Below are 22,384 nucleotides of genomic sequence, written 5' to 3'. Positions count from 1 at the left end.
ACCACCACCTGCTGATTTATTATCAGGACACCGTTTGAAAAAATATATATATTTTTTTAGAGTGCCAGTGTGGTGTAATGGTTCGTGTCGGACTTAGGCCTGAGAGACCAGGGTTTAGATCCCCACTCAGGCATGAAGTTCACTGACCTTGGGCCAGTCGCTTTCTCTCAGCCTACCTTACAGGATCATTGTGAAGCTAAAGTGGGGGAGAACCTTGTGTTTCTGGGAGAGGTGGGATAAACCTGTAATAAAATAATGTGAATTGTCCAGCAAATGTGTAATTTTAAGCGTGTCTTCTCAAAAGTATACCTCATTTACATCAATGGGAACTTACTCGCAGGTAAACGTGCATTGGATCGCAACCCAAATCAGCTAATGCGATGGGCCTAACATGCATACTTTACACAGGTCACAGAATCTAGCTGTTCTTGGCAAGAGTTTGGATGACCTTCATGCAAAACTTTAAATACATCTCACTTTAATATTTATTCTTTTTTGTAAGCACAGCCTGGGCTATAACTTTCCACCAGCTGCCTCTCCCTTCCTGTTTGAATCTTCCCTTTTTCTCTGTTCCATGTCCTTCCAGCCATCTTTTTCGATTCTTCCCCTTACGAACAATTGTTTTAATTCTGAACCTTGAAAGCAGAATAAACGTGTTTGTATGCCAACGTTGCTTGATTTGCAGGATTTTGATTGCAGACTTCTTGGTAGCTGAAACAGAACAGCCATAAGGCCTGGAAACGATGCCTTATGAGGAACGGCTAAGGGAGCTGGGCATGTTTAGCCTGGAGAAGAGGAGGTTAAGGGGTGATATGATAGCCATGTTCAAATATATAAAAGGATGTCACATAGAGGAGGGAGAAAGGTTGTTTTCTGCTGCTCCAGAGAAGCGGACACGGAGCAATGGATCCAAACTACAAGAGAGAAGATTCCACCTAAACATTAGGAAGAACTTCCTGACAGTAAGAGCTGTTTGACAGTGGAATTTGCTGCCAAGGAGTGTGGTGGAGTCTCCTTCTTTGGAGGTCTTTAAGCAGAGGCTTGACAACCATATGTCAGGAGTGCTCTGATGGTGTTTCCTGCTTGGCAGGGGGTTGGACTCGATGGCCCTTGTGGTCTCTTCCAACTCTATGATTCTATGATTTTAAAGATTCAATCTAATAATAATAATAATTTAATCTACAGAGGTCTGACCCTTACGCCCATGCAAGTCCATGAAATGCAACTCACCCAAGGTTTCTTAAGGTCTAGTGAGTGATGCATAACACCCATTCAGACAGTTCCTGCCCATCTGATCTTATAGACCTCTTTCCTGCCCCCAATCAGCTGCCTTTTCCAAAAGCAGATGATGAGCATCCCTTTGTGCTTATTGCAAGTGGGAGACCTGTTCCCCTCCAGATGTAGCTATCCTACACAACCATCTTGACCACCAATCCTGCTGGCTGGGGTTGGAAGGAGTTGGAAGTTCAACATCTGGAGGACCACATCCCCCATCCCTCCATTAACCCCTTACGAGTGGGCAGACTCTGAGCGTCTTGATTTACTTTGATATGTAGACCTTTGGGTTACGGTAATGGACACAGCCAGGCAGGAAAAGGGAAGAGTTACTATGAATGAAAAGAAATTCTACTACAGAGAAGCCCAGCTTGCTTGCTTTCTTCACTTCAGCAGCCTGATACAGGTGGAGACCCTGTCATTTTGCTGTTAAGCAATTGGAAGTGCTATATTTTTAATTGCTTCTTTCAGGAGTGCCAACTTGAATAAAATACTGGGGGGGGGGGCAGGTAAGCCCCGTTTCGCATAACTGATCATATGACCCAATGTACACACCGTTTAAATTGCAATGCCCATCAACTTTGGAGGGGCCGGCCCCCTCAAATATTTTACTGGGGGGACATGATGATGGGACCTTGGCCCCTAGGAGTTGGGTTTCTCATCTGTTGTACCCCATTGAATTCAGACCGCACAATACAACAGATAAAAGAGGCAATTAAAATGAGTATTTAATGCGACAGATGTGCTGCAGCTGGTCTTCAACCAGATATGCGAAGGACCACCAGAATGAAGCTGGCAGACCAGTTTGGGAGCAACTGCTTAAGGTCAACACTCTTCAACCGAGGACTCGTCTTCAGCCCAAACCTGCATTTTCAGATGTACTCAGTTTCTTACCATTTATTGGTCCGGCCGTTGTGCTTCCCTTACTCTGGAGGGAATGAGAATGGTCGTCTTTCCCCCCTAACTGTATATAACCTATTATAGTAACCCACCCTGGCACCTTATGGTATACATTTTATTATACAGTGGTACCTCGGGTTAAGTACTTAATTCGTTCCGGAGGTCCGTTCTTAACCTGAAACTGTTCTTAACCTGAAGCACCACTTTAGTTAATGGGGCCTCCTGCTGCCGCCGCGCCACTGGAGCATGATTTCTGTTCTTATCCTGAAGCAAAGTTCTTAAGCTGAAGCACTATTTCTGGGTTAGCGGAGTCTGTAACCTGAAGCCTCTGTAACCCGAGGTACCACTGTATAGGTAAAAAAAGTTAAAGGACCCCTGAACGGTTAAGTCCAGTCAAAAGGCAACTATGGGGTTGCAGCGCTCATCTCAATTTCAGGCCAAGGTAGCCAGCGTTTGTCCACAGACAGCTTTCTGGTTCATGTGACCAGAATGACTAAACGGCTTCTGGTGCAATGGGACACAGTGACGGAAGCCAGAGCTCACGGAAACACCGTTTACCTTCCCGCTGCAACAGTACCTATTTATCTACTTGCACTGGTGTGCTTTCGAACTGCTAGGTTGGCAGGAGCTGGGACAGAGCAACGGGAGCTCACCCCATCGCGGGGATTCAAACCGCCGACCTTCCAATCGGCAAGTGGTTTAGACCACAGCACCACCCGTTGTGCTTACTAGTGGATCCCAGGCCTCGCATTTGCACCAATGCCCTGAGCTCAGCGAAAGGAAGAGTGCCAACGCCGCCTTCTGTAAACCAACAGGGCTGTAACAAAACACCAGACACGCCACACTTGCGTGAGCTACGTTTTCAATCTTTATTACTCCTAACCAACAACAAAGAAGTCAGAGCTTAGAAACTCCCCCTTTTAATAAGTCAGTCGAGGGGACAGGACCCTAAAACATAAGAGACGCTTGCTTTGGATGAGAACAAAAAAAGGGGGGGGGGAGAAAAATAAACAGAAGTACATTGAGGCAAACAGACTCCCCTTGCCCCCCGCCCCAAATGCAATAAAGTAAATAAAGCTTGGAAGAAGGGGCAGAACAACAGGGGGGGGGGGAGTAGACACCCATAAGACAAGGGAGAGGTTAAGCCGGAGGCAGAAGCAGAGGGAAATCCAGAGTCCAGGCCTCATCCGTCCACCCACTTGCATGGTTAAGAGGGTGTTGTGGCGCCATGCCTCTTTGGGGTGTGTCTCTTGTTGCAGCGCAAAGGCCTCCCGTGACAAGCAAGGCTTTCTGTTCCTTTGCAGGCCTCTCCGTCACAACAGGGCCGAGGAAGAATGGGGTGCGGGAAACGGGGCTCTTTTTCAGTCAGTCCTCCCGAGCGAGATTCCGAGGTAGGTGACAGGAGAGATTGCCACAGAATTGCAGAGCCAGAAAGGACCCCTGAGGGTCATCTAGCTCAACCCGCTGCAGCACAGGAAGCTTAAGCAAAGTACCCATGGCAGGTGGCCAAAATCTGCAGTCGCCCCTCCCTGGAGCAAAGATGCGCTGCTCTCAGTCAGTAGTAACAGCTCGCCTGTCCTCGCCACAGCGGAGAGGCAAGGCCTTTTTGCTCTCAGTTCTCCCCAACTCGTGTCTAGGGCCTCATCTGCACTACATATGTTTAAGGTCGTATCACACCACTTTAAACAGTCATGGCCTCCCACAAAAAGAATCCTACGAACGGTAGTTTGTTAAGGGCACTGGAAGTTGTTAGGAAAGCCCTCTCTTCTCAGAGAGCTACTATTCCCAGAGTTCCCCGGGAAGAGGGTTAGATTGCTAAACCCCTCTAGGGAATTGTAGTTCTGGGAGGGGAATAGGAGAGTCTTCTTCACAACTCTCAGCACCCTTAACAAACTACCAACCCCAAGGAGTCTTTGAGGGGAAGCCACAACTGCTTAAAGCAGTGCGTTAATTATTATTTTTCCTTTGCATCGCTTTCTTTATAATTGAAACGTTTTCAGGAAAATATGAATACTAAAAAAATAATAATGGCTGCTTTAAATGTAAGGTGCAGGTGGAGCCATGATGTGTTACGGTAGTAAGTTCTGAGGCGTTAACCTTGCATGGCAAGGTAACATTTCCCTTTTCTCCCACTGAGAGCTCCACATTCCTCCTCTGCCTCTTTTCCAGATTATAAATTCTGCTTCTTTAGTTTCTCATGCATCCATCACACCACCCAAAGGCTCAACTTCTTTATCATTGCATGTATGTGTGTGTGTACATCAATCCTACTGCCAAACCAGGATAGGAAAACTCCAAGATGCCTATTTGTTGGGCTTTCTGGACCCAAGATCCACCCTCCTAGAAATCTGGATTTTATGTTTTAAGACAGGCTGATGCCTACAGCCAGCTACCCTCTGCCCCTTCAAAAAAATAAAAATAAAGAGACCATGAGCCTTTGAACTCCTATTCTGAATCTTATCCATCAACAATACACTACCCCAGCATGCTTCCAGGCCCAAAGCTGAACCCTCCTTGAGTGTTTTACGGTTTTCTTCCCCTCAGTAAGTTGCACACTTATGTTGTATCCTCTTCCCTAAACTGAAGAGATGGGCTTTCTCACCAATACCTCAGTGAGCAGATTTCGCACACGTGCTTCACATTTGTGGCCAAACTATTAAGAACCCCAAAAGACAAGAGCTCAAAGAAGGGGACCATCTAGCTGAATAGCGGCACATAAGCACAGCTCCCACTTTCTAATGGGGTCTCAATCCTCTCTGCTTTTCCTTTAGACCTCAGGAAACGAGACCCTCCAGGGATTCCTGGGTCTGGAGGGTGCCATCAGCAGCTTTGGAAAGCAGAAACTGAGCAGGAGAGATTCCGAGATCCAAGCAAAACCAATTTGAGCTTCTCTAGCTAAATGCTGCAATCTGACCCTCAGTGGCCATTTAAGTTCCAATGCACCGGCTACTTGGGTGGGAGCGCTACTCAAGGCAGAGTTCATGCTCCCCCTACCCACCCCCCCCCAAAAATGTTTAGATTATTTGTGTTGAATAAGTCAATAAAGCTTTTCCTCCACATTCAAGAGGCTTACCAAAGTTTCATGGCCCTCCCTGCTACCCAGGTGGATTCCTAGCATCTAGTGAAGTCTGAGTCCTTCTCAGTTAGGCATCTAAGGTCTGGAGGTCAGTCCTCAGCATGTTAAAGCTTTGTTATCCAGAGTTCAAAGTTACCCATGGGGGAAGCAGCTATAAGAGAGGATTAGACAAATTCATGGAAGATAAGGCTAGCAGCAGCTACTAGCCATGAGAGCAATGTTCCCCCCTCAACTGTCGGAGGCAAACAAAAACACAAAAAACCCCTCTAGTTGCTGGAAATCACAAGTGATTGCTGCACCCGGGTCCTGCTTGCTGGCTTTCCATAGACATCTGAACGGCCGCTAGGAGGACAGGACGCACAATCCTATATTGGCCCCCGATCTGATCCATCAGCGCTCTTCTAACAGGGCTGGAGGGGCGGGGAGAAGGGAGTCGGATACAATACAGGGCGAGGAAGAGTCAAGTAAAGCTTTTCGTTTCCCAAAACATGGGTTATATTTATACGTACACAGTGTCAAAACAAAAAAGGTGAGCGAGACACCCATACGGATTCTAAATCAGGATCAAAACTCCCCAGTGGACATGGTTACTAGGTTTTCACCTCAATAGGCCTTCTTTTCCAAGAACCTCTTTTCCCCCCGCCCCGCTTATCGAGGTGTGTGTGTCTACAATCTCTTCGCTTATATGCTGCGGTCGCGTGTTTCTTTTCCATTGCTATCTTTCCCCCACCCCACCCTAACCCCTGAAATAATTCCTCAACCCCGTGCAGATCCGCCGGGGTCACTGCAAGAGCTGCGCCGTAGCTTTCCCCCGTTAAGCAGAATGTACAAAAAGGATTCCTCTTCCTTGTGTGGCTTCTAGACTCGTTTGGTAATGTGAGGGAGAGGGTGCGCGTCTCCCGTCTCTCCCCCCCCCTTCCCCGCTTCTCTCGCGCCCCCTCTTCCATTTTTTTAAATTTTATTTTAGGGGCTTTCCTTCGCGTGGCTCCGCTGGTGCTTCAGCAGGTTGGCTCGCCGCGTGAACCCCTTCCCACAGTTGGAGCAGCGGTAGGGCTTGGTCCCGAAGTGGGTCCGCTGGTGGATGATGACCTCCAGGGTGGTGCCGAAGCTCCTCCCGCACTCGCTGCACTTGTAGGGCCTCTTGCCCAGGTGGCTGCGCTGGTGCTTGAAGAGCTGCGAGGTCTGGCTGAAGTGCTCCGGGCAGTCGGGGCACTTGTAGGGCTTCTCGCCCGTGTGGATGCGCTGGTGCCGCTCCAGGTGGGAGCTCCAGGCGAAGCTCTTCCCGCAGTACTGGCACTTGTGGTTCTTCTCCATGGCGTGGCCCCGTTGGTGCGCCAGGAAGGCCGAGCTGTCGCCAAAGCGCTTGTCGCAGTCGCCGCACTTGTAGGGCCGCGCGTGCGAGTGCGTCTTGTTGTGCTGGAGCAGGTGCACCTTCTGGGCAAACTTCTCCCCGCAGGTGGGGCAGGGGAAGGGCCGCTCGCCCGTGTGGACGCGGCGGTGGCGCTCCAGGTGGGAGGCCCACACGAAGCCCTTGCCGCACTCCTCGCACAGGTGCGTGCGCTCGCGGTGGTGGCCCCTCTGGTGGCGCATCAGCGTCTGGCGGCTGCGGTACACCTTGCCGCAGTCCTCGCAGCCCAGGTGGGTCTTCTTGTGCTCCTCCAGCTCCGAGATGAGCGCGTAGCTGCGCCAGCAGGCCGGGCAGTTGTAGGGCCGCTCGCCCATGTGGTTGCGCCGGTGCTTTGCCAGGTGGGCACTCTGGCTGTAGGTCTCCCCACACTCAGGGCACTTGAAGGGCCGCTCGCCCGTGTGGACCCGCCGGTGCCGCTCCAGGTGGGAGGCCCAGATGAAGCACTTGCCGCAGTCGGCGCACTTGTGGGGCTTCTCGGCCGTGTGGCCCTTGCGGTGGTTCTCCAGGGCCGAGCTCTGGGCAAAGCGCTTCCCGCACTCGGGGCACTTGAAGGGCTTCTCGATCAGCTGCGAGCAGCGGTGCTGCAGCAGGTGGAAGTTCTGGCTGTAGGCCTCGCCGCAGTTGAGGCACTTGAAGGGCTTCTCGCCCGTGTGCATCCGGCGGTGGCGCTCCAGGTGGGAGCTCCAGATGAAGCTCTTGCCGCAGTCCGAGCACTGGAAGGGCTTCTCCCGCGCCGCGTTGGCCTCGCTCCGCTGGCGGCCCCGGGGCGGCGCATGCAGGCTCCTCGTGCAGTCCGAGCAGCGGCTCTCCAGGCTCTTCTTCAGCGCATGCCCTCGTTGAGTCGCTTTGTCCTTCTTCACCACCGGAATGATCTTGGGGGGAGGTGGCGGCGGTGGTGGCGGCTGCTTGGGCGGTGCGCGGCGCACCACGGGCTTGACTCGCCTGGGGGTGCTTTGAGACGTGCCTGGCCGCAGCTCCTCGGGCCCTTCGTCCTCCTCCTCTTCATCGTCCTCCTCCTCTTCCTCCTCTTCATTGTTGTTGCTGTTCAGCAACTTGTCTGCAGCTGGAAAACAAGGCAACCAACTTAAGAAGGCCAAAATGTGTGAATTTATATAATAGTAACACCTATTGATTGCACATGAAATGTAGCAACACCCCCTCCGTAGAATTGTAGAACTGTACAGTTGGATACTGGAAGAATAAGAAATCAAGATAACTATTTTATATAAAAGAACGGAAATGGTTTCTTGAATATTTACAGGTAATTTGTAAACAGATAAGATGATTGGCCGGATTATTGTTATAACCTGCTGTTTTATAATAAGAGTAGGTTTTTAAAGTAGATGAATAAATTGTGGGAATCTTGAGGATTACACCCCACATAAATGAGCAAATTAAGTTAGTGTGGATAGGTAGGCAGAATATGTTAAAAATAAATTTAAGGAACCGCAGAAAGAGGGAGAAGGAAGTCAAGCTCTGAAATGTTAATATGATTGTAAAATTAGTGAAATGTATAAACCTGAAAAGCATAATTATTTTTTAAAAAAAAATAGCTGTACAGTTGGAAGGGTCCCCGAGGGTCATCTATTCCAGCCTCCTGAAATGCAGGAATCTTTTGTCCAATGGGAGCCTTGAACCCTGAGATTTAGAGAATAAGCTATCCAGAAGTTGCCACAAAGGAATGCAGTCCAAGCATTAACATAGCGACTGTAAAATCAGCCAAGTCACACCTTAGTTGTAAAGCATCAATCAACTCTAACCCATTAGCAGTTTACATGGGCAATTAGTTCCCTTTATTGCTACCCGATTTTACAGGTAAGCACATGAAATTCTGACTGCTACAATTTTAAAAAACAGCAGGGGGGGTGGAGATGTCTTTAGCCTTTGCATTATCTTATATTTCATGACCTTGGATCCCCAGATGTTTTTAACTACAACTCCCATCATCCCTGACCAATGGCCATGCTGGCTGGGAATGATGGGAGCTGTAGTCCAACAATGTCCAGGGACCCAAAGTTTAGAAAGGCTGGATTAATAGCATCTTGACTTTTTTTGTAAGCCGCTTGGGGGGGAGTGCAGGTTGTTAGGTGTCGTGGACAAGGACTTGGGAGAACAGGGTTCAGAACCCCATTCAGCCATGAAGCTCCATGGCGTAACCGTTGGCCAATCTCTCTCTCCCTCCCCTCCCTAACCTATCTCACAGGGTAGTTGTGAGGAGAAAACAAGAAGAAAGAGAACAACATAGGCCACTTCCAAGCTCCTTGGAGGAGACAGTGATATATAAATGTAAGAAATTAAAACAGGATACAAACTCAAGCTTAACACTAAAAAGTCAGGGTGACTGTGGGGGGAGTGTAACAAAGGGTTACTTCTACTTTTAATTACTTTTCTTCCCAAACGTCTATTTTAAAAAGCTGCAGGCAAAGTATTTTTTTATTTTTGCATTACAGGTCCTTTAATAACAACAGGAAGAAAGGGATGGGCATATGTGATAAGAAAACAGAAAAGGTGGTTAAGTCCAGAGCTCTCCAACATAGGAAGTGCTATAGTTGTGCCATATAATAGTAATTTTATTATCTCATTTCAGGTCTATATGATGGTTAAAAAAAACCTGAGAGCGGTTTGCAAAATGTATGCAGAACATCTTTCCCCGTTCCACTGCATTAAAAACAGAATCATCACCATCAACCATCACTATCAGTTGTGGGGGAAGTGTTGGCCCTCCAGATGTTGCTCAACTACAACTCCCATCAGCCCCAGCAAACCTGACTCAGGCCAAGCGTAGTGGGAGTTGTAGTTGAGCAACATCTGGAGGGCCAAAAGCAGCCCACAGCTGATCTGCATCAAGGAACAGACACACAAACTCCACACACAAAATGTCTGGGATGCAAAGACTGGCATATAGGAGTTCTGGAACTCTGGACAAAAATAAGGGCAGGGGACTCAGAAGAGACAGGAATCTTGCAGCACATGAAAAGCAAAAACGAAGGGGACTGAGTAGGGTCAAGGTGACCAAGAAAGGAGCTTTAGGGTGTAGGAAGAAATGGGGTGAAAGAGATAATAATAATAATTAATAATAATTTATTATTTATACCCCGCCCATCTGGCTGGGCTTCCCCAGCCACTCTGGGCGGCTTCCAACCAAATATTAAAATGCAGTAATCCATCAAACATTAAAAGCTTCCCTAAGCAGGGCTGCCTTCAGATGTCTTCTCAAAGTTTGGTAGTTGTTGTTCTCTTTGACATCTGGTGGGAGGGCGTTCCACAGGGCGGGCGCCACTGCCGAGAAGGGCTTCTGAGATAGCACAAAAGTCCCTGGGAGGGTAATTAAAGCCACAATTGCTCCATATATTTAAAGCACTATGATACCGCTTTAAACAGGTGTAGCTCCCCCCACCCCAATGATTCCAGGAACTGTAGTTTGCTAGGGGTGCCAAGAGTTGTTGGGGGGGCACTACTCTCTTCACAGAACAATAATTCCCAGAGTTCCCTGGGAGGATGGGTTGCCTGCTAAACCACTCTGGGAATTATAGCACTGGGAGGGGAATAGGGGTCTCTTTTAACAGCTCCCAGCACCCTTTGCAAACTACATCTCCCAAAAGGTGCAGTGCAAAAGTGGCCCAAAATGGTATCTATCCCCCAGGGACTAAAAGAAAAGGAAGCATCTGGTTGGCCCATGTTAGAACAGGATGTTGGACAAGATGGAATCCAGCACAGCTCATCTTAGCTTCTTATGAAGACGAAACATGCGAGGCTGTAGGAAATTGGGACTCTGGCAGCGTGGGAAAAGGGGCAAGAGTGAGGAGGGTGGGCATAGGAAAGAGGAGATGACAGCAAAACAGGAACCTGCTAAAGAACACACCTGGCAAAAGGATACCCAATTCCAAAAAATAAATACTCACCAGGAAGAACAGGGAAGAAGAAAACCGGAATCTCAGCCCCTGTGTTCCTTGCTTCCATTGAAGCAGCCTGCCTCTCTCCTCTCAGGGAGGCAGCTGAGGGAGGGAGAAGGGCAATTTATTGGCTGGAAAGGGCACTCACTCTCTTTGTGGGTGGGGTCTTTAAAGAGCATCTCCTGGGGCACATTTAAGCTAAGGTGCTTAAAGGACTCTTTAAGACAATCCCAGGCTCCTTTCTCTTACCCTGCAGGACCCTCCGACCCCCATGCCCCCAAGGTAAAGGAAATGCAAACTGTCTCCAGATCTCTGTGGATAACAGCAGGGATGCAGGTGATCCACAGGCAGAAAATGGGAAAAAGAGCTGGGAAACAAAGGCATTAAATGGCCAGTATCTTATTAGAAAAGAAAGCTCGATGGATCGTCAAGTGGCAAGAATAGTAACAGGAGCTCAAGGAAGAACCTGTGCTTGATTTCTCAGCACTGTTGTGGAAGCAGCAGACAAATTGGTTCCAGGTGCTATGGAAGCCTTGATGGCCAGAGAAAGCTGCTTCCTTAAAGGGTTGCAGAAAGTATAGGGTACTTTTTCCCAAGTTTACATGCCCAGTGAAGAGGTTCTGTGTTATGCCAAGTGAGTAAAAAGTGCTTTGTTTAATGCTGAACAGAAAGAGAGGCCTCTTCAATTTTTATTGGGTTATAACCCTTTAGATCAGTCTTTCTCAACCTTGCATTCCTGAATGTTGCTGGACCACAACTCCCATCATTCCCAGCCAACATGGCCAGTGGTCAGGGATGATGGGAGTTGTAGTTCAAAAAAACATCTGGGGACCCGAGCTTGAGAAAGGCTGGCTTAGATAGTGCAGTTAAATTTTTAATGCTTAATGTTTGATGATGCTTTTATATGTGTTGGAAGCCGCCCAGAGTGGCTGGGGGAACCCAGTCAGATGGGTAGGGCACTAATAAGGCTAATATTATATTATTAATAATAATATTAATATTAATAACAGTGGTACCTTGGGTTAAGAACTTTGCTTCAGGATGAGAACAGAAATCGTGCTCCAGCGGCACGGCAGCAGTAGGAGGCCCCATTAGCTAAAGTGGTGCTTCAGGTTAAGAACAGTTTCAGGTTAAGAATGGACCTCCAGAAGAATTAAGTTCTTAACCCGAGGTACCACTGTATAGTATAGTATAGTATATAGTATAGTATATAGTATAGTATAGTGTATAGTATAGTGTATAGTATAGTGTATAGTATAGTATAGTATAGTATAGTATAGTATAGTATAGTATAGTATAGTATATTATATTATATTATATTATATTATATTATATTATATTATATTATATTATATTCTGGAAACCTGTTTCCTAAACCTATGGATGATACAGAATGTGTAGCCAGGTTTTCCAAGTTTAATGAGCAGGCCTTTTCATACCTAGGATTCTGTCTTCTCAAACGTTAGAACTGGAGCACCGTACATTTCACACAAGACAACATCCATCTTAAAAGAGTCCTACGGATCTCACAGCAGCTTCTTGCTTGGCCTGCAGGTGCAATTGGTCCTTACAAAAAGTGAGCTGCACAAAAGCGGAACTTGCTTCTGCACAAGCAGACCCAGAAGGGGGATAAAAGCCGAGGCGCTGAGCGACTCCACCCCACCCCTATCCATACTTCCACACCATCCATGGAGCATCTTCCATGAGTGTTGTATGGGATTGCAAACCTGACACGGGTTGTCTTGGGTGTTCTGGAACAGGTGTAATAAACGTAAATCTGCCTTTATTCCCTTATGGGGGACACAAGAGCCCTTATAGAGTCCTTTGCAGGTTCTCCATCTGTGGAGGTAATCTGCCAGACAGGAGGTAAACAAAGCACTCAGATTTCTGTTGTAGGCCGCCCTTTCTGTGATGTAGGTGTGATGTATCCGGAGGGTGGTCTTGGACTCCAAGGCGGGCAATTTAAAATGTCTATATAAGGGCGGGCACACCTTTGTTTGGGGTCCTCCTCCTTCTCCTGCGTGTGAAGGGGGCACCCTGTTGCAACAGTTCAATAAAGATCAGGCTTACTAGCTGCTTTGCTTCTCAATATTCTCTGGTTGGCCTCAGTTATTCTCTCCTACCGATGGAGAACCTGCAAAGGACTCTATAAGGGCTCTTGTGTCCCCCATAAGGGAATAAGGGCAGATTTACGTTTATTACACAGGTGAGGTATGGAAGCCAGCCTCGGGGCGCGGGGAGCCAAGGTCCATCCTTCTGAGGTCATTACGGAGGTCATTTTTCACTCAGGAGTCCCATGGACTGCAAGAAGATCAAACCTCTCCATTCTTAAAGAAATCAGCCCTGAGTGCTCACTGGAAGGACAGATCCTGGAGCTGAGGCTCCAATACTTTGGCCACTTCATGAGAAGAGAAGATTCCCTGGAAAAGACCCTGATGTTGGGAAAGATGGAGGGCACAAGGAGAAGGGGACGACAGAGGATGAGATGGTTGGACAGTGTTCTCGAAGCTACAAACATGAGTTTGACCAAACTGCGGGAGGCAGTGGAAGACAGGATTGCCTGGTGTGCTCTGGTCCAGTGGGTCACAAAGAGTCGGACACGAGTAAACAACAACAAAATTAGCTCTGGGAATTAAGCGAAAGAACTGCATGAGGGGGAGAATTGGACCCCCCCCCCAGCACAGAGTAGCTTTTGAACTCCCTGTTCAAGTCGGGCAGAGCAGCCAGGGGGGAGAGGTCTGACTGAAGCCCTCGTACGCCTCACGTCCAGCACATTGCGTCAAAGCAAGCGAGAGTTCTTGGGCAGGGACTAAGCACACACGTCTGGCCTTATGCGGCCTGTTTGACAGGTTTCGGACCTGCCTATTTGGAATGTTATTCCCTAGGGAGGAATGTTGCACGTACAGTGGTACCTCGGGTTAAGAACTTAATTCGTTCTGGAGGTCCGTTCTTAACCTGAAACTGTTCTTAACCTGAGGTACCACTTTAGCTAATGGGGCCTCCTGCTGCCGCCGCGCCATTTCTGTTCTCATCCTGAAGCAAAGTTCTTAACCTGAGGTACTATTTCTGGGTTAGCAGAATCTGTAACCTGAAGCGTCTGTAACCCGAGGTACCACCGTAATGCAAAACCAAGAGGTTCCCTAGGCAAGACGAGAGGAGCTCCTGTCAAACGGTGAGCTGGGTGCCTAGAAAACTGTTGTCGGAACCTCACTATCTGAAATGTTGTGCTTGTACCCCATTTGCTCCTTGAGGTGGGAAAGCTGTGTGTCTTTTTCCCAGCCAAGTTCTTCATTTGCTCCCTGGGAATTTAAAATGCGTGCAACTGTGACTATAAACTGTAACCTGGTACATTTCTGCTTCCTAATGATGATGATAATAATAATACTAATAATAATAATAATAATAATAATTTTATTTACACCCCACCCATCTGGCTGGGTTTCCCCAGCCACTCTGGGCAGCTGACAGCACATATGAGATCTTGCCTCTGCTATGAGTCTCCGAATCTCTCAGGCCATTCTCATCTAAGAATAAGGAGTCTGAGGGTCTCTCATTGGTTTTTTTCTCCCTTTCTGGGAAATTCACACTGCTTCCCCCCTCACCTTTTTTTCAGAACAAAGAACACCACTTCCCTGAAAATGTTATCAGTGAATATAGCGTGCACACACAAAAAAGAGGAGCAAAACCAAGTATGAATGGAAGAGGAGAACCGATACAAAGCGGAAGGTAAATGGGATTCTTACCAAGAGACATCAGTGTCTCGTAGCTCTCCTGCATGACATCTCGATATAGTGCCCTCTGTCGCGGGTCCAGATACACCCATGGCTCCATGGCAGAATGAGTTCTCAGGAATCCAGCAGCACCTACCAACAACAAATGAAACCCATTCAACATTCAACAAACAAGATGAATTTTAACAGGGAGAAATGTAAAGTATTGCACTTGGGCAAAAAAAAATGAGAGGCACAAATACAAGATGGGGGACACCTGGCTTGAGAGCAGTACATGTGAAAAGGATCTAGGAGTCTTGGTTGACCACAAACTTGACATGAGCCAACAGTGTGACGCGGCAGCTAAAAAAGCCAATGCAATTCTGGGCTGCATCTAGATCAAGGGAAGTAATAGTGCCACTGTATTCTGCTCTGGTCAGACCTCACCTGGAGTACTGTGTCCAGTTCTGGGCACCACAGTTCAAGGAGGACACTGACAAACTGGAACGTGTCCAGAGGAGGGCAACCAAAATGGTCAAAGGCCTGGAAACGATGCCTTATGAGGAACGGCTAAGGGAGCTGGGCATGTTTAGCCTGGAGAAGAGGAGGTTAAGGGGTGATATGATAGCCATGTTCAAATATATAAAAGGATGTCACATAGAGGAGGGAGAAAGGTTGTTTTCTGCTGCTCCAGAGAAGCGGACACGGAGCAATGGATCCAAACTACAAGAAAGAAGATTCCACCTAAACATTAGGAAGAACTTCCTGACAGTAAGAGCTGTTCGACAGTGGAATTTGCTGCCAAGGAGTGTGGTGGAGTCTCCTTCTTTGGAGGTCTTTAAGCAGAGGCTTGACAGCCATATGTCAGGAGTGCTCTGATGGTGTTTCCTGCTTGGCAGGGGGTTGGACTCGATGGCCCTTGTGGTCTCTTCCAACTATATGATTCTATGATTCTATTGGAATGTACTACTGAGGGGGGGACGCGGGTGGCGCTGTGGGTGAAACCACTGAGCCTAGGACTTGCCGATCAGAAGGCCAGCGGTTCAAATCCCCGTGACAGGGTGAGCTCCCGTTGCTCAGTCCCTGCTCCTGCCAACCTAGCCGTTCGAAAGCACGTCAAAGTGCAAGTAGATAAATAGGTACCACTCCGGCGGGAAGGTAAACGGCATTTCCGTGCGCTGCTCTGATTCTCCAGAAGCGGCTTAGTCATGCTGGCCACATGACCCGGAAGCTGTACGCTGGCTCCCTCGGCCAATAAAGCGAGATGAGCGCCGCAACCCCAGAGTCGGCCACGACTGGACCTAATGGTCAGGGGTCCCTTTACTGTTACTACTTAGGGGTGGCTTAGCTGCGACCTTCTGGAGACCATTGAACAACATCTCCCATCATCTCAGACTGTTGGCCGTGCTGGCTGGGGGCTGGACTTGGGAGTCCAAAGGCATCCATTCAGAGGACCACAGGTCTCCCCCCCCATCGGCCCCCTGCTATGCCTTAGAGAACATTAGGAGGAGAAGCAACAGGTTTCTTTGCTCATAAAATCACCAGCCAACAGCAGGTTAATGGACAAGAGGAGACAGCCTGGTTAAAGGCCTTTCCGCCAGATTCAGTACACAGTGTCGCAACCTCTGCAGGTGTGCTGGGTTTTAAATATACTCCCTGCCTTCTTTCACAGGCATGATAAGAAGTGTTATATGCGTACATAGAACTGTTATTCTGAGAGGCCCAGGAAAGGACCAAATTAAGGTGTTTTTACACCAAATGGAAAAGCTGGAATCTGGCAAATGGGTACTCCGGCACACCTTAATTGCAATGTCTGGAAGTAGGACCTTTACAAAAATAAACACACATCTGCCATTGATGCTTTCGCTGAGATTCCTGCATCGCAGGGGGTTGGACTGGATGACCCTCAGGGTCCCTTCCAACTCTACAATTCTATGATTCTATGATCTGTATAAATATGCTCTACAAACTCACCCACAGCCAGAATTCCAAGAGTGGAAGCCAAAAAAAAACCCCAGTCTCTAACACAGCATAGGCCCGTGGGGTCTCTCCCACCCCCCGCAACCTCCACACAAGTGGGATCCAACTGAGTCCTACTCAGAGTAGACCCATTGGAATTAATTAATGCAAGTTGATGGTTCAGTGGATCTACTCTGAGTAGGGCTAGCATGGGCTACAACCCAATTTATTTATTTATTAAGCTTTCTTATAGCAGTTTCCAACCTCAATGAGGTTTGCATAAAGTAGCAAAAACTAAACTGGAAAACGCACACTTTTAACAAAAATCAAAGCCTCGAGGCTTCAAAGGAGCAAAGCAAACCATCGAAAAGCCATGCTGAAGAAGGCTGTTTTCACCGCCTGCCTATACAGCGCTGAGGGATGTGGCTCTAGCTGCCTTTCCTTCTGAAAGGCCATTTCACAGCTGAGGGTGCCACTGCAGAAAAGGCCCCGTCTCACATTGCAATTTATAGGGGCTTTGATATTTTCAAACTTCCCTAAACGTCCAAAGGGAAGGAAACCTCCACCAGCCACTGTACCCAACTTATGCCAGGAAGATACACCTTGACAGATTCTGATTTAACATTCAGATTGGGGGGGGGGGAGTTTTTGCAATTGTTTCTTCACACCGAACACCTCCAAATCAAATCAGGATTAAGTGGTTTTCTAAGGACGGTGGGGGCATGGGTGCTATGTTCGAAACTGTGGACAGAAGTCGGCTCCCTCAGCCTGAAGCGAAATACTGTGGGGGGGGCATCAGCAGAGGGAGAAGCGGATACAGTGGTACCTCGGGTTAAGTACTTAATTCGTTCTGGAGGTCCGTTCTTAACCTGAAACTGTTCTTAATCTGAAGCACCACTTTAGCTAATGGGGCTTCCTGCTGCCGTCACGCCACAGGAGCACAATTTCTGTTCTTATCCTGAAGCAAAGTTCTTAACCTGAGGTAATATTTCTGGGTTAGCGGAGTCTATAACCTAAGCGTCTGTAACCCGAGATACCGCTGTAGTTTCATTCTCCAGGGTGAGAGAGTCCTGTTCCTGTGGATCTTGCCCAATAACCCCAGACAGTGGGGTGGTGTGCGTTTCGCCTGGTGCTTAGCTGGCTGCAGTGGGTGAGAAAAGAGACTGCTGGCCCCCTAAGCTGAGAGCCTGTTTTTAGGACCTCCTCCTTTCTCTCACCCGTAAAGGAAGCATTTGGGGTGGTTCACTGGACGTTCTTTCCATTGGCATTCCCGACACACATCCCAATGTGACCAACTTGGATTTGTGTTTTTGCTATTCAGATTCCTTTACTGTGCTTCCACAAGGGCATCTTTCTCTTGTACAGTGGTACCTCAGGTTAAGTACTTAATTCGTTCCGGAGGTCCGTACTTAACCTGAAACTGTTCTTAACCTGAAGCACCACTTTAGCTAATGGGGCCTCCTGCTGCTGCCGCGCCTCCAGAGCACGATTTTTGTTCTCATCCTGAAGCAAAGTTCTTAACCTGAAGCACTATTTCTGGGTTAGCGGAGTCTGTAACCTGAAGCGTATGTAACCTGAAGCGTATGTAACCCGTGGTACCACTGTATTAGGAGATGCTGTTTTGTTTTATTTTTTAAATTATAATGGCTTGTTTTCTTGGGAGGCTTTTGGAACTCAGCTCCACCGTGGGAAAAGCAGCGTGCAAAACATTCAATTATTTATTTATTTTTTAAGAAACAAAAACCCTTAAGTATCCGAATGCTGCATTGGCCTGGCAACTCAGGGCGGTGCAATTGCAACATAGCAGCACCGTTTGTGAGTCTGATTGGGGCAGGAAAGGGGGTGGAAACACCAAGCTGCCCCACTTAATACCCAGAGAAAATTTCTACTACATTTAAAATGCCGCCCACTGCCCATGCCCCATTGTTGAAGCGCTTGCAAAGCTCCAGCCCTTTTGCAGGCATCCATCTCATTGGACTATTCCTGGTTTCCATGGCGGCCAGATTCAATACAGAACAGGCTTCACTGCTCTTTAAGGATGTTTACACTACTGGGCTTATACTAATTCAACAGCCATGCCCCCCCACTCCCAACAAGAAACCCTGGAGATTGTGGTTCTACAGGGAGCGGAAAAGGTCTCAGAAAATCCTGTCCAATTCCACAAAGGTGGGGCCACCGAGTTTCTTCCCCAAAACGGTGTCTGGCTAAACCTTTAATCTGCTCATATTCTCTGCACTGAGGCTTTTGCATAGGAATTTCTGCAGCTCTCTTCAAGTAATAAAAGCCATCCCAAGTCTTGCTTATTTCGCCTTCCAACTCCAGAGGTAATGTGAATTTTTAAATTCCATTTTTAAAGCTCATTGGGGCCTTCAGAGTCACAAATTCTGGACCTTCTCCCATTCAAGGTCTGTGCAGTTTGCCATTCTCCATCCCCTCAGGACCACCACCCAAAAAACCTGCCATATATTGGAATCTTCTAGCTGCATGACAGGACCCTGTTGTTTTGCAGACCCGGAAGCGGATGGTTTGATCCTCTCAATCAGGCATAGAGAAACTCTGGCCCTCCAGATGTTTTGGAACTACAATTCCCATCATCCCTAGCTAACAGGACCAGTGGTCAGGGATGATGGGAATTGTAGTCTCAAAACATCTGGCGGGCCGGAGTTTGCCTATGCCTGCTCTTAATACAGGGGTGTGTGGGAATCTGTGGTGCGTCAGGTGCTGATGGGGACTACAATTCCCATCATCCCTGGACCCTTGGCCACCCTGACAGGGGCTGCTGGGAGTCCCAACGATAGATATAGAAGACCGCAGGTTCCCTACTGCCAGTCTAGAAGGTTCCCTTCCGCTGCTTACGCAGGCTGTGATTGGCTACGTCCCAAACCAATCAGGGAGCTTCCCAGCTGAGCAGAGATTTGAACCCACAGCTCCCACACCCAAGCTTAGCATTCAGTGCACCTGGCCAGTCACAGCAACTGGAGAGCGCGTGATTTAGGCTTGAACCCCAGCTTGGAACCCAAAGTATGAGCTCACTCTCCTCGGCTAGGGTTGGTATGAAGAGGTGGAAGGGGAAAAGAGACCATAAACTCCACCCTCAGCCCCTTGGAAGAAACGAGGAATATTTATCATCAACAGCACCTCGCTGATGAATATCGCTGACGGATTCTAACTCCCTGTGGGTATAATAACTCTCCCAGCACATTTGAAAGCTGACCTCTTGCTGATTTTAATTTGATATATACAAAAGGGTGGGATATCAAAAGGCAGAGGAAAAAATAAGAACAGATAAAGGGCTGGAGAGCCACACACAAACTATTACCCAATCCGGAGCATGTTTATTTGCACAGCGGCAATACTTATTTGGATTGCTAATTTCTTGTGCAATCTGCTATTGGTTAGTCAGGTAAAGTGTCTACAAACAGGGTGTGTGAGACCAGTTGCAGTTTAGCTCTCCCAAGATTGGGAGGGAATGCTTTTTTTTTTAATAAAATAAAAACACAAATTAAAAAAGGGGGTGGGAAACCAGAAACTGTGATGCCTCATGTTAAAGAGATTCCACCCTGCCTCCAAACTGGCTCCCTTCAGGAGTTTTGAACTACAACTCCCAGTTGGCTGGAGCTGATGAGAGATGTGGTCTAAGACAGCTGGAGGGCGCCAGGTTGGCAAATGAGGCCTTATGCAGTTCAGAAGTCCAGCTCGAGATATTTAGGGCAACTCAAGGCATAAAGTCCAAACGGTGCTATGTCCTACACTGCAAGGGTTCAAAAGCAGATTAAAAATGGAGAAATCTGTGCAAGCCTTATTTATAATAATATCGTCCAAGGTGCTGCAAGTTCTTTGTTCATAATTTGTTTGCTTTAGCGAGGCATGAGCTTTTATGAACCAGAAATCACTACATCGGAGGCATCATTTGATAAAACAGGCTCTCATCCAGGAAATCTTGGGGCATAATCAAGCACATTTTTGTGGATTTTGACACAACATACTAGACTGTTGAGCAGGAGTAGCTAACTGGTCGTGCACCATATGTTGCTGAACTACAACTCCCATCAACCCTGGCCTAGGTTGGCTAGGGCAGATAGGAGCTGGAAGCCCAAAAACATCCAGGGGGTTAGTGCCCTTGCTCATCTAAACCTGGCTCTCCAACTGTTGTGGACTACAACTCCTATCATCCGTAGCTAGCAGGAACAGTGGTTAGGGATGATGGGAATTATAGTCCAACAACAACTGCAGACCCAAGTTTGGGAAATCCTGGACTAGAATAACTGGAAATTTGCCTCCATGCTAATACCATTCCTGTTCTTCCAATTCATCTTCTAATAAGGCTTTTTCCAATAATGGGTTTTTTAAAATAAAGTTTGCATGTTTTCATACTTTGCCCATTTCTTCTGTTAACGCTTTAGCAGAAGGCAAACTTGGCCACTTCAGAACATAGAATAAGAAGAACTTTATTGTTGGAACTGAGCTATCCTGCAGCATCTCAGGGATCACTCTCAGCAACTTTTAAAAACACATACAAGTGCAAATATAATATTGCAATAAGCATAAATACAGCAGTATGTGATACTGGTTAATTTCTGAGATTTCAAATTGCTGTGCTCATACCCTAAGGGCCCCTGAGAGCTTAACTCCCAAGGCCATGTAAGAAATCTCTTTTTCAAAAATCTTGTAAGAATTACTAATAATTATTGGAAGCAGTAGCATTGCGAAGACTAGATTCCAAGCAAGAATACTTAACATGACAAAGGTGGGCGTAACTTCTGGTACAAAAGCGGGCAGGGACGCTGTTTTATTTACCCCCCGCCCCCATATTAAAGTAACCCACAAGAAAGGGCTAGGAGTTTCTGCATGGGGATGAACTGAACGCGCTCGGCTACCACGAAAAAGAAAAAAGAAAACCCGGATTGCTTGCAAATTAAAACTTTTGTGCGTGCTGCAACACGCTTACGAGGCTACCCAGAAAACTAAATCCGGGCCTTAACCCCCGAAATCTATAGGGACAGATGGGAAACTGCTTGCTCCGATTCCACTGCAGGAGGACGCAGGAGCCCAATTCGATTTGGCCATTGATCTTCTAAGGAGGTGGAAAAAATAATAAAGTCTCCTTTTCTCTCCCTCCCCCCCCCGGCGGCCAATTTGGCGCTCGCCCTTGTTCCCAGTCCCACCCACCCCCTGCAGCAAAATGGGCCGAGGCTTAATCGCTCCCCCCTCCTCCCCTTTAAAGGGCTCCCCACCCCCTCAACCGGCAGAAGGGCTTTGCTTCGCCATCCCTTCCCTCCCACCCCCCACCATGAAACAAAAAAATGAGCGGGGGGGAGGAGGGATCAGGGCCAATTAGTCGGCAATCCCTCCAGGCCTCGATCCCGCGCGCAGCCCCTCCCTCACCTCTCCGCGGGGATCCTCGCCTTTGGTCACCTGGAGCGCGGCTCCGGCAAGTTTGCAGATCGGCCGGGGGGGGGGGTCGTCCCTGCTGCGTGTTGTGGGGTGGGGGGGTAAAGGAGGAGGAGAAGCAGCAGCAGCAGCAGCCGCCGCTTCAGCTTAATCCGGATGTGCAGCGGCGGCTGACTCAGGAAACTCCGCCTCTCTCGGTGCGGGGCTGCCGAGCGGCGGCGGCGGCAGAGAAGGGCACAGCTCGGGCGGCTGGCAGCAGGAAGGGGAGCCCTCTGCTGGGCAAGGACCCCCAGATCGGGATCGCGAGTGGCTCTTGCAGCGAGGGGGGGGGGTTGGGGTGTGTGGATGAAAGATGGGGTGGATGAAGAAGAGCTTGCTCTCTTTAATAAATAAATCGATCGATCCTATCTGGAATATATCTATATTTATGTCTTCTGGACTGGTTGCTGCTCTCATCCGAGTTTCCTCCGCGGTGACCTTAAAATGTTTCTTCTCGACCTGCCCGTGCGAGTTTTCCCGCAAAGGAAAAAGGTGTCTCTCCCCCCCCCCCCCGGAGAGTTGAAAAAGAATCTCCGTCGGCGTTCTAGATCTTTGGGCGCGTTCTAGAAGACGAGCGGTTTCGGTGCGTTCTGGGGAATCCTTACCGCTGGAGGGAAATCGGAGAATTGCAGAGTTGGAAAGGGACCACGAGGGTCCAAAACCCCCATGCAATGCAGGAATCGTTCGCCCAGGGGTGCCAACTGGGGAAAATGATTGGGGAGGCACAGGTAGG

At 48.2% G+C, this 22,384-nt stretch overlaps 1 protein-coding gene across 2 annotated transcripts; it reads right to left on the bottom strand.

Moving 5' to 3' along the window:
* Window positions 1-3,020: 3,020 nt before the first annotated feature.
* On the bottom strand, window positions 3,021-22,130 carry LOC308469703 (uncharacterized protein). 2 transcript variants are annotated; one of them, XM_080992552.1, is made up of 3 exons: window positions 21,637-22,130; window positions 14,296-14,415; window positions 3,021-7,722 (listed from the first exon to the last, which is right to left on the bottom strand). In XM_080992552.1, the coding sequence occupies exons 2-3, from the start codon at window positions 14,381-14,383 to the stop codon at window positions 6,215-6,217; spliced, it is 1,596 nt and encodes a 531-aa protein (XP_080848678.1). In that variant the 5' UTR covers window positions 14,384-14,415; window positions 21,637-22,130; the 3' UTR covers window positions 3,021-6,214. The 2 variants fall into 2 exon arrangements, with proteins under 2 accessions (XP_080848678.1, XP_080848677.1); XM_080992551.1 differs by having other exon boundaries at window positions 21,607-22,129.
* Between the last annotated feature and the right edge of the window lie 254 nt (window positions 22,131-22,384).

This window comes from Podarcis pityusensis (assembly GCF_964106645.2).
Source record: "Podarcis pityusensis genome assembly, chromosome: 2".
Lineage (NCBI taxonomy): Eukaryota > Metazoa > Chordata > Lepidosauria > Squamata > Lacertidae > Podarcis > Podarcis pityusensis.
The sequence above is the reverse complement of the archived record's forward strand: the minus strand, read 5'-3'. Positions and strand labels throughout refer to the sequence as shown.